General features: G+C 36.8%; 2 protein-coding genes across 2 annotated transcripts; both read left to right on the top strand.

The window, feature by feature from the left end:
• Nucleotides 1-2876: 2876 nt before the first annotated feature.
• On the top strand, nt 2877-3977 carry LOC126803470 (uncharacterized). The gene is made up of 3 exons (XM_050531276.1): nt 2877-3534; nt 3633-3665; nt 3934-3977. The coding sequence occupies exons 1-3, from the start codon at nt 2877-2879 to the stop codon at nt 3975-3977; spliced, it is 735 nt and encodes a 244-aa protein (XP_050387233.1).
• Nucleotides 3978-4039: 62 nt separating this feature from the next.
• Nucleotides 4040-5323, top strand: LOC126803469 (rust resistance kinase Lr10-like). Its single transcript, XM_050531275.1, has 2 exons — nt 4040-4094; nt 4263-5323. Exon 2 carries the CDS (start codon nt 4268-4270, stop codon nt 5321-5323), a length of 1056 nt encoding a protein of 351 aa, XP_050387232.1. The 5' UTR covers nt 4040-4094; nt 4263-4267.
• Nucleotides 5324-12482: the final 7159 nt, after the last annotated feature.

Below are 12482 nucleotides of genomic sequence, written 5' to 3'. Positions count from 1 at the left end.
TCATAATAAATTACTTTAATTTTACCATTCCTCAAATATTAGTGACATGTGAATAGTTGGTGATTAAACTAGTGATTGAGATTGCATATTGATTATTGATTTTATTCACTCGCATCTCAGTGCATAAAATAATTTTCCTTTAAACATCTAATTCAAAGAAAATAAGATCTTAAATCAATTAAAGCAATGTGTTGACTGTTGACTAGTAGTCGATTACTGAAAGCTCCCGTATTGACTTGCTTCACTAGAAGTCTTGAAACGTGAATACTAGAATCCAAAAGGCAAGCTTCCCAAGTTGCAAGTTGCAAGTTGAACGCATGCTTCTAAAAAGACATTTCGACCAAAATGGTTTCGGGTCGCACACATTAAAGACTGTTTCTAATTATTTGGCATCTCATCATCATTGCGGTACGTTATCTTCTATTCATACAGAACTGTTCCAAGTGTTCAAAGATCAGAACCAACTTTGCAATTGCGAGACAATCGTTTGTTATCAATCCTTCTTCTTGGCCATGGGACAAATCAAGTAGGGGTGTTAATCGGTTTGAATGGTTCGGTTTATAGGTGATACCGAACACCAAACCGTTCTATTTATTCGGTTTAATTCGGTTTGGTTTTTCACTTTTTTAAAAAAAAACCAATTGTGTTCGGTTTGGTTCGATTTGGTTTTTCTCTGGTTTATATCGGTTTTTCTTTCGGTTATTTTATAAAGAAAATCGGAGTTTCTTTCCTTGTCTACCTACTTGATTCTTAACGAAATAAAAAGAACATGCGGACAGATTTGCAAAATTCTATTTACAAGATATAGTTGCTTCACAAATGCATACAATTGCAAAAAGTCACTAAACAAGTTATACCACATTAGTAGGCATGTTGTCGTTCCAATATCTAAAATTCAAAATATTAAATTTTGACCGTCAAATGTGATCAGCATATTTAAATAAGGATATGGTAAAAAATTCATCTAATGTTGATAATATTTGGGTCTCGATCGATGTGGTCAACATTAACTTAATTTCATCTAATTAAGTGAATTTGTTCTTACCCCCTCCTTCTTGACTAGTTTTGGTGGATTTTTTCATGCACACACTCTCACATATATGTGATGTAGCAGCTCGTGTAAAATTTTCAAAAATTTTACGTTCCAGGGATAAGGCTACCCATAGGGGATAATAAGCGTATAAAGGGTTGACCGCCTCGATCGGGACACAAACGTTATCGAAAATATGTGATTTTTTACCATAACCATATTTCACAATACGTAACGCATCATGCGGACATATTTGCAAAATTCTATTTATAATATATAGTTGCTTCACAAATGCATACATTTGCAAAAAGCCACTAAACAAGTTATACCACATTAGTAGGCATGTTGTCGTTCCAATGTCTAAAATTCAAAATATTAAATTTTGACCGTCAGATGTGATCAGCATATTTAAATAAGGATATGGTAAAAAATTCATCTAATGTTGATAATATTTGGGTCTCGATCGATGTGGTCAACATTAACTTAATTTCATCTAATTAAGTGAATTTGTTCTTACCCCCTCCTTCTTGACTAGTTTTGGTGGATTTTTTCATGCACACACTCTCACATATATGTGATGTAGCAGCTAGTGTAAAATTTTCGAAAAAATTTTACGTTCCATGGATAAGGCCACCCATAGGTGATAATAAACGTAAAAAGGGTTGACCGCCTCGATCGGGACACAAACGTTATCGAAAATATGTGATTTTTTTACCATAACCATATTTCACTATACGTAACGCATCATGCGGACAAATTTGCAAAATTCTATTTATAAGATATAGTTGCTTCACAACTGCATACATTTGCAATAAGACCACTAAACAAGTTATACCACATTAGTAGACATGTTGTGGTTCCAATATCTAAAATTCAAATTATGAAATTTCGACCGTCGGATGTGATCAGCATATATAAATACATATATGGTAAAAAATTCACCGAATTTTGATAAAGTTTGGGTCTCGATCGATGTGGTCAACATTAACTTAATTTCATATAATTAAGTGAATTTGTTCTTACCCTCTCCTTCTTGACTAGTTTTGGTGGATTTTTTCATGCACACACTCTCACATATATGTGATGTAGCAGCTCGTGTAAAATTTTCAAAAATTTTACGTTCCAGGGATAAGGCTACCTATAGGGGATAATAAGCGTAAAAAGGGTTGACCGCCTCGATCGGGACACAAACGTTATCGAAAATATGTGATTTTTTTACTATAACCATATTTCACTATACGTAACGCATCATGCGGACAAATTTGCAAAATTCTATTTATAAGATATAGTTGCTTCACAACTGCATACATTTGCAAAAAGACCACTAAACAAGTTATACCACATTAGTAGACATGTTGTGGTTCCAATATCTAAAATTCAAATTATGAAATTTTGACCGTCGGATGTGATCAGCATATATAAATACAGATATGGTAAAAAATTCATCGAATTTTGATAAAGTTTGGGTCTCGATCGATAACATATTTAATTATGTATATTAAAAATATCTATAAATAATATAATTTCTTAATAATATATATATATATATATATATATATTCGGTTTTTCGGTTCGGTTTCGGTTTCCAAACGTCCCAAACTAAAACCACACCAAATCTTTCGGTTTGGTGCGGTTTTTTTGCGGTTTGGTGCGGTTTTTTTTTCTTCGGTTTTTTTCGGTTATGGTTCGGTTTTTTTTCGGTTTTCGGTTTTCAATTAACACCCCTAAAATCAAGTTTGTGGAATGGTTTTCAATTGCAGCCTTATTATTTCTTATTGCCTCAATATCCTGTAATGCTAAGGCTACTGCAGCTTCTTCCTCCTCCAATATCTATACGACAAGTTTTATGGGCGTATATGCTCTCAATCCTATAGCTAATGGTACTGATAACAAGAAGTGTGTCCCTTCTTCCTGCGGCATCATCCACAACATAAGCTACCCCTTCCGGCTAAAACATGATCCAAAGCACTGTGGTGTCTCGAGCTTCACTTTGGAATGTGACAACAATGTCACAATGCTACGCCTCTCTTCTGGCAAATACTACGTGAAGGAAATCAACTACCGTGACGGCAATATCCGAGTCGTAGATCCTGGCATTGAGAAGAACAATTGTGCTACCCTTCCTCGTTTTCCTTTGGACGAATCAATTTACAGATCTTACGGGACGTCATCGAGTACACCTCTAGCTTTCTTGAAGTGTGCAAATCAAGTGCATTCTTCTTCGTATGTGAGTACTGCTTCGTGCCTCAAATCGGAAGCATATGGTTATGTCAAGAGAGGCACCACGACCGTATCGGAGTTGGAAGATGGGTGCAGTATAGAATCGACCACTCTGATTACTACTTCCGCAACAATGAAGAGGAACATGTCCTATGAAGATATACACAAAGAATTGCTGTATGGCTTTGATCTTGAGTATGATGTAACTTATGTCTGGGTTAATTGCCGAGAGCGAAAGCAATGGAGTTATCCAGAAGATCGATGTTTTCCTCATAGCCTCACAGGTACATATGCCCTTTCAATATTAGTACTTAATTTAACTCAAGAATCCAGAAAGTAACTTCAAATACTAAATTTTGTTTAATTTTCTTTGTCTGTTCAGGTTTCTTTCAACTTCTGTGGGCGTACATTTACGGTATGAGATCTTTCCGCCAATTTAATTCTCATGCAATGTTGCAAACAGTAATCGAAGTGATCATGTCTGATTTCATCAAAAATATAATCATTAATTTGTTCCTACGTGCTAGTGAATTGAAGTACGTAATTTGCAATTTGCATTCATTAAGCTAGCTTGCAGATCTTGCTAACTTAATTCGGACATTGTTCATAGTTTCATACTATCTAGTCCAAATAAGTCCGGCGTTTTTTGTTACTCATTTATTTACGTTTTTTTTTTTTTGCAGATTTTGTCCTGCTAGAACTCAATATATGTAAGAACTTGTATTGATCATTTCAACTTCTCTTTTTTTTAGTTTTTGGAATCATCCACGCGGAAGTCTCATTCTGTTTGCTATCGGTATATTGCTTGCAGCTCAAGAATTCATACTACAACAGATTACCCTCGGTAAGATTTTTTTTTTTTGATATGTTCAGCTTAGTTTATGTGAGGTAAAAGACGGGAAAAGAAAAAATAGAAGCAAGAAACTATGTGGATACAAAATTAGATAAATTAATATATCATCATTAGAAACATAGTTTGTACGTATTCTTATGATTTGTTTTTCTTATGCAGTTGCTATGGGTTTTACAGTTAGGTTCATTCTAGGAGCTCCATTTGTGATTGCACTTCTAATCTACAAATGGCGAAGAAGACATTTATCGTCCAACAACACTATAGAAGATTTTCTACAAAGTGGCAATTTCATGCCCATAAGGTACACTTACTCCAACATTAAGAAAATGTCTAATGGATTCAAGGATAAGTTGGGGGAAGGGGGCTATGGGTCTGTATATAAAGGCAAATTACGCAGTGGCCACTTGGGAGCCATTAAGTTGTTAGGCAACTCTAATGCTAATGGGGACGATTTCGTGAGTGAAGTAGCTACTATTGGAAGGATTCATCATGTTAATGTGGTGCAGCTTGTAGGTTACTGTGTCGAAGGTTCAAAGCGTGCTTTAGTCTATGATTTCATGCCAAATGGCTCTCTTGATAAATTCATTTACTCTAAAGAAGGATTGATCACTTTAAGTTGCAAGAAAATGTATGAGATCGCAGTTGGAGTGGCTCGTGGCATTGAATATTTGCATCGAGGTTGTGAAATGCAGATACTACATTTCGATATCAAGCCTCATAATATCCTACTTGATGAGAATTTTATACCAAAGCTATCAGACTTTGGGTTGGCAAAACTATATCCAGTGGATAATAGCATAGTCTCTTCAATGGCAGCGAGAGGCACAATGGGATATATTGCTCCTGAGTTGTTCTACAAGAACATTGGTGGTGTGTCATACAAAGCTGACGTCTATAGTTTTGGGATGTTGTTGATGGAAATGGCAAGTAGAAGGAAAAATGTAAATGCATTGGTAGAGCATTCAAGCCAAATTTACTTCCCCTCATGGGTTCACGATCAATATAATGAGGGGAAGAACTTGGAGATTGGTGATGGTAAAACAGACGAGGATAAGAAAATTATTAAAAAGATGATCATAACTGCATTGTGGTGTATTCAAATGAAACCAAATGATCGACCTTCCATGAAGAGAGCCATAGCAATGCTCGAAGGAGATGTTGAATGCCTAGAAATGCCTATGAAGCCATCTCTGTGCCCAGAACGACTGCAGGCAATTTGATTCCAACAAGTACACATGTGGAGCAAACATGTAGTTTATTAGCTAGGTGATCACCATCAGCCCAATTCAACGTACTATTGATATTTCCTAAATTGTCTTCCTATTTTGAACACTTTCCATCTGAACCTTTTTTTATTTAATTATGCTTTTTTTGTTGAAAAACTTATTACTATTTGTACCTCCATCAATTCCTTTTAATATAAATCTTCCAATTTTACCCCATATATCACTATCTACACCTCTTATTTTTCCTTTTCATAACCCTTTTCTTCTCCATTATTTTCGAGATTTAGTTTGACTAAATGGGAAGGTAAATTCTCAAGAATCCAATTAATAATCTGCAATCAGTTAGAAATCAAAATTAGAATACAATCACAATTGTGAATTGTTCACAAATAATTGGGATACCAAAATTTTGAAATTTTCACAAGATGAAATAGAAAGAAAACCATGATTAGATCAAACTTGCAACCAATGTATGAAATTTTTGTATTATTAATTGATAGATCAATATGTTTATCCTACGATCCATGTTATTGATTAAAAACTCCTCACTAGAATGTTTATCTTCTTCCCTTTTAGTTCATTATCTTATTTTCATTTTTTATATAAAATGGTAAATTATGATTTTAAAAAATACCAAAAATTTGAGAGGTCTATTTAACAATTTAAGAGGTGCAAATAGAACCTCTCAAAGGAAAAGGAGGTTATCCATTAATAAAGCTTAGAAAATTGTACAATATTAGGAGTGTGGTACCTTTCCTATCTTGTAGGGTTTAACAAGGAAAAGGAGGTTATCCATTAATAAACCTTAGAAAATTGTATAATATTAGGAGTGTGGTACATTCTCTATCTTGTACGGTTTAACAAGGCCATCTTCTCGTACTCTCTCTATCTCAAGCACATAACACAATCGACAAGTAAAGTAATAGTCCCTTCTCTCTCTCTCTCTTCTCTCTCTCTCTCTCTCTCTCTCTCTCTCTCTCTCTCTCTCTCTTTTGTTTTTCTCTCAACAGGGAGGAGTTTGGGTTTCTCTGCCGGTGAGTGGGGTGGTGGAGTTACAGGTGTTTTTCATTGTAGGTTAGGATTTGTGATCCGTATGTGGGTTTTGTTTCAATTACTTGGTCAGGGGGTGGCTTGTGTGGGGTCCTTGTTGTGCAGAATGGAGGACGCCATTGGAGATATGGTTAGGTGGCTGGTTCTTTCATAAGAGAAGGCTAGGGAGATCATTCTCCCGGTAGATCCAGGTTTGTGGAAGGAGTAAAAATTTTTGATTGTGGGTCAGTTGTTGACGCACAAAAAGTATAATAAAGAGGCGTTGATGGCAACGATGAAGGCTTTATGGAGCGCAAAGAAACATGCCAATGGCAGATCCAGGGTGTCGGCAGTGGTGTTGGAAGGGAGTGAAAGAATTTTGTTTTCGTTTTCTCATGAATATGATCGGAATCAAGTGTTGAGGGGGAGGCCGTGGTATTTAATAAGTTGTTGTTTGCGGTGGTGGCGAGTAATGGGGCGGATGAACTTCTGAAAATTTCTCTGAATATGCAGTTCTTCTGGATTAGGGCGTGGGGGATTCCTCTCATTTACATAGAGCCTGAAACTGGGATTTGGATTGGTAACGCAGTAGGAGAGTTTTCGAGAATGGAGGAGTCAGAGTATGCCATCTATATGAGATCCAATCTTAAAGTCCGTATTCGCTTCGATACCGATAAACCTCTCCATCGGATTGCACATGTTAGACTTCCTGGGAAAGAACGTGGTTCTTGTTTTGATGTTGATTGTATTGGTCTCCCAAATTTCTGTGAGTATTGCGGGATGTTCTGGCATGAAATAATTTTTTGTGCTCGTCATAGATCGGGAGAGATTAGAGAGAAACAGTTTGATCTTCGTCTTTGTGCGGAGAGAAAAGATGCTTGGTTGGAGGAGCATGAGAGTAGGGCGAGGGAGGCGGCTTTGATCCCCCCTCCGTCATCCAATAATAATTTTGGGGTAGCTGAGAGGTGTGGTTGACCAGGACGTTCTAGAGGGTGCGGGTGGGAAGCGTCGGCGGGCTGGTGGCGCGTGGTGCTTAGTCTCGCAATTTCCGGGTTTGGAATGCGTGTTTCATTTGAAAACTATCTCCGGAATTGACGCGGGGAAGAAACAGCATTCAAAGCAGTTTCCTTTGATTGACCTGAATGTGATTTCAAAAGAGATTGAGCTTTCTAAGGAGAGTATCAATAGCACGGTGATTAAGGAAGTTGTTGGTGTAAAGGTGAAACACACTTTGGACTCTAGTGGAGTTAGTGGGACTTTAACTTCTCAAGGCTAGCTCTGATGCAGCATTCGAGATTAGTCCTAATTTGGACAATGTGGTCAACAAATGTGATGGGAGTCAACATGGGACCGCGTTGAGTCTAGTGGTGAGTAGGTCGAGGGGTAAGAAGGAACATAAACATAAATGAGGTGTTCGGGTTGGCGGGAATTCGAAAAAGGGAAGGGTTGGTGTGGTTAAGGTTCTGGTCTCGACCCATCACGAGCCATGAATACTATATGTTGGAACTACCAGGGGATTGGGAACTCCTTGACAGTAACAGCGCTTAAAGAGATAGTTTCCCTTAATCATCCCAAAGTAATTTTTCTTAGTGAGACTTATTGTACGGCTGCAGAAATAGAGGGTGTTAGGGATAAGTTAGGGTGGAAGAATTTTGTTTCTGTTGATTGTCGGTTTATTTCTCGTAGGAATAGGAAGGGTGTGAGTAGAGCGGGTCGTTTGAGTCTTCTCTGGTCCGATGATATTAAGGTGACATTGCAATCGCAATCGGCGCATCATATTGATATGGTGGTGGGGACGGTGGGTGAGCCGGATTGTTGGATATTTACTGGTCTTTACGATTTCTCCAAACCAGACAACACATTCAAAACTTGGAATCTTCTTCGGAGTTTGAGTTTGCTTGGTAATTTGCCTTGGGTAGTAGAGGAGACTTTAATGAAATCACATAACTCATTGATAAGCAGGGGTGTTGTTGGAAGGATCATTTTATGACTGAGATGCATGAGGCTATGAGCTTTTGTGAGCTGTTTGATGTGGCATTTGTTGGTGCTAGATTTACTTGGAGTGGTAATCGTGGAGGTGAGGAGGTGAAAGTTCAATTGGATCGTTGTATTGCTTCTTTGTCTTGGCGGGATTTGATTCTTGATTCTCGGGTGCGACACTTGAATCCTAGTGCTTCTGATCATGTTCCTCTTCTTCTTGAGGTTTCTAAGAAGGTTTAAAGTTGAATAATTTTGGTTGTTGGAGGAGAGCTGTCAATCGATGGTAAAGAAGAGTTGGGGTAGGGTGAGTAGGCCACAGGGTCTAGCTTCTTTCTCAAAAAAAAAATTGAGTCAAACAAGGGCTGATTTAGAGAAGTGTAGCACTGATCAGTTTGGTGGGCTCCGTAGGGAGATTGAGTTGGTTTCTGTGCAACTAGCTACTTTTTTGGATGAGTAACTTTCGGTGGGGGTGAATGAGTCCAAATCGGCCTTAAAGTCAAAGCTGTATGGTTTGCTGCAAAAGGAGCATTCCTTTTGGCGTCAGAGGGCAAAAGTATTTTGGCTGAGAGTTGGTGATTTTAATACAAAGTTCTTTCATCAGAAAGAATAAAAATCGAAGAAAGAAAAATAATATTTCTTGTTTGTTTAACAATCAGGGTGTGTGGTGTGCCAGAATGGATGAGAATGAGGCTATTATTTTAAGTTATTTTCAGGAGTTATTTTCTTCTTACAATCCCTCGAATTTTCAGAATTTGTTGGAGGGGATTCAGCCTGTTATCACCTCGGAGGATAATGTCAATTTAATTAAAGCGATTGGTGATAGGAGCACTTTGTGCTACGTTCTTAATATGTTTTTACCTCAATTTGTACTTTGCTTAACCCTTATTGTTGTAATATCGAGTCATTGAGTCACAATAGGAGTCTTGGATGGTTGTGGATGTGTTTTTGTGCTTAAACGAGTTAAAAACGAAGAATTGGTCTAGGGTCCTAGTTTGAGTAGGAATCCTTATAGGACTAGGAAACTTAGTTGAATTAGGAGTCTTCATCTTTCTACGTTTTGGTCGCATTGGCGATATCTTGAGAGTCATGTTTGCATTAGGAATCTTTGTTAGACTAGGAAACGTACCATTTTGGAAAGTCCTACTTGAACTCAAACTCTTATTACGAAACTTTCCTAAATGAACTTTCATGTTCTAGTAACTTACTTATTCTAGTAAGTTTCCTTTTTGCAAATTAGAAACTTTCCTAATCTAGTTGAGCTCATCTATTACATATGTCTTTTTAAGACAACCAATGTCTAGATTAAGATATTATTTTCGAATGAATTATCTTCTTCTCATTAATTTTGGGTTTTATTTTCAGATTAAAGAGATAATTCATGGGAAAAGGAATAGAGCACGGCAAGGAGCTTGATGATGAAGCTACTCATGTTTTCAGCCCATGTCCAAGAAGAAGAAAAAAGGAAAGTCCAGCCGTGCTATCTACACATGAGAGAAATAAGGAGCCGTGAGCTACAAGGAGTCACATATACACGGATTAGAGGAAGAGAATGACATGATTCCGTCCAAGTTCATTGAGGAAAAGAAGGGAATTCAGCTTTGCATTTAAGATAGAGCCGTGTGCATCTATTCAGCCAATGAGAAGAGTCCAGCCGTGTGTAACCCTAGAGAATCAAGGATACAAGAGCTTATTCTACAAGAAACAAGGGAAGCCATTCGATCTCATCATGGCAGCAGCATCACAGCCGTGCATCCTCCATGGATCAGCCCAAAACCCTAACAGCCTCCTCTCCTCCTTCCTCTATATATAGCTCGGCCTCCCTTCATAAAAATTATCTCCATTCTCTCACAAAGCTACCCGAATTGCTGCCTAAATCCATCCAGAAATTTCAAGTCAAAAACCTTCATCCATCATCACCAAACCGTGCTCATCTTCCTCCTCTTCCAAATCCGAATCATCCTTGCTTCATCCTAGAAGGTTTATAATGTGTGATTCATCCATGGCATGTAATTTTTATTTAGGTTTTCTGCAATTTTCGATTTCATTGTATGAATTCTTGGATGTGATTTTCGGTTTTATATATGAAGAACATAAATTCAGACTTCTTTGGTTTTATGTTTTGATTGTATGAACTCATGAGATTTGTATGTTTGCCGTGTATAATGACTTAGGGCAATAGGTTTCCGAATTGTTTTTAGGTTTTATTTCGATTTATTCCTTGGACTTGTACATCTAAATCAATGCTTGAGGAAGCCAAGGCCATGGTTCTCCTAAGGTTGCGATTTCATTCACCAAAGTGTTCATTGATTGAATTCGCGCTTCTTGTTTCAATTATTGATACTTGTTTAGGGTTATGATAGTTCTAGGAATTTGCATGTTTAATCAAGATGAGTGACGCTATGCTTGCTTACATGTCTCCAATTCGACTTAATGTGCTTATGTGCTACTTTGTTGTTTAACTAGAACGCTTCGTTATGTTGAATTCTTGTTAGCATATGTTTAGGATTGAACGCTTCGTTGATTCTAAATAATTAAGAAATCTTAACGATTAGATGAACCGCTTCGGACTCTAATTAGAATTGGAATTGAAATTGACTTAGATATAATCGAAATAAGTCGCTGCCTATATGTTATTCTATACGTGTTATACATGTTTCTTGAGTAGAATTCGTGTTTTGGTTATGTGATGAATGGTTGATCAATTGTGTATAGGTAATTTAGGATTTATTTTAAGTTGTAGTTTTAGAATCCAATTCAAATCCTCCAATAACATGATAAGTATTGAGGCCCTTTTGATTCCCCGGACTGAATGATCCCTGCTTATTCTATACTAACGATGATGTTTTATGATAGATCGTTGGTTAAAACGTCTATAATAAACCCTGTAAAACATCATCGTTAGTATAGAATAAGCAGGGATCGTTCTTTCCGGGGAATTGAAGGGAACTCTAAACTTTTAGTGTTAACAAATAATGGGGGGTTTGAGATTGATTATTAACTACTAAAATAAAACCTAAATTACTATTTACATGATCGACTTCTCTTTAACAAACTTAAACCAAATTTACATTACACCACATAATTACAAGTTTGAACCTATCATGCATTCTAATTCGACCAATTACATACTTTTTAGACACCAATACAATTAGAGCCTTAGGGGATCATCTAATCATGCAAGATTTCAATTAACATTTAGATTGACTTAGGGTCTAATCTAAATTTGCATGCAATCGAATTCAATAACACTTAGAGTAGAAATCAAACAAGATTACATTTAAGCACCAAATCTTTGTTGGAGACATGTTTCATGTGTGGCGTCACCCACCATGGTTTCACATGCAAATTTCCAGAATTTTTACCACTTTTAATCAACACAAACCGAACCTACTTAGGGCATGATTCGATTTGTGTCAATATGGTTGATGAATCTAGTACTCAAACACAATCTTAGGGATTGCATCCAACCACTAAATTCATATGCACATATCTGAAAATTATCTAAAAGTATGAGAAAGATGATTAGAACACAACAATAGAAATACAAACTCATTAATTATAAGAACATAGATTCGGCATAGTCTCAAAAAAATATCAAATACAATCTGAAAATTCTAAAACAAATACAAAACCAATATTTCCACATAAATAACAACTTACAATCTTCATAGACAAAGAATTGTAGATTAACACAAATAGACGAAGCCATGGAGATGAGTTGCGAGAATCACACGTTGTAGGAACCTTGGAGGTGTGTCTTCAATAGTGAAACTCGGTGGAGATTATGATAGTTTTAGGGTGGACGGCTTGGCTAATTTGTGAGGGAAATTTATGGTGGTGTTTTAGTAGAGTTTTGGCTCTTGAATGCTAATGAGAAGTGATCCTATTTGAGAGGTGAAGCCATGTATATATAGAGGAAAGATGGAGGGTTTGAAATTGCTTCTTTCTTCCTATAAACATGCCATGCTTTAATCCCTAAAACATGGAAAGTTTTATTCCCTAAAACATGCCATGCTTTAATCCATAAAACATGGAAAGTTTTATTCCCTAAAACATGCCATGCTTTAATCCCTAAAACATGTCATGTTTTATGCCTTTAATGATCATCTTCTATTTAATTGTTGCATGACTTGGCTCCATCTCT

Source organism: Argentina anserina, chromosome 7 (assembly GCF_933775445.1).
Source record: "Argentina anserina chromosome 7, drPotAnse1.1, whole genome shotgun sequence".
In the NCBI taxonomy this organism is placed as follows: domain Eukaryota; kingdom Viridiplantae; phylum Streptophyta; class Magnoliopsida; order Rosales; family Rosaceae; genus Argentina; species Argentina anserina.
The sequence above is the reverse complement of the archived record's forward strand: the minus strand, read 5'-3'. Positions and strand labels throughout refer to the sequence as shown.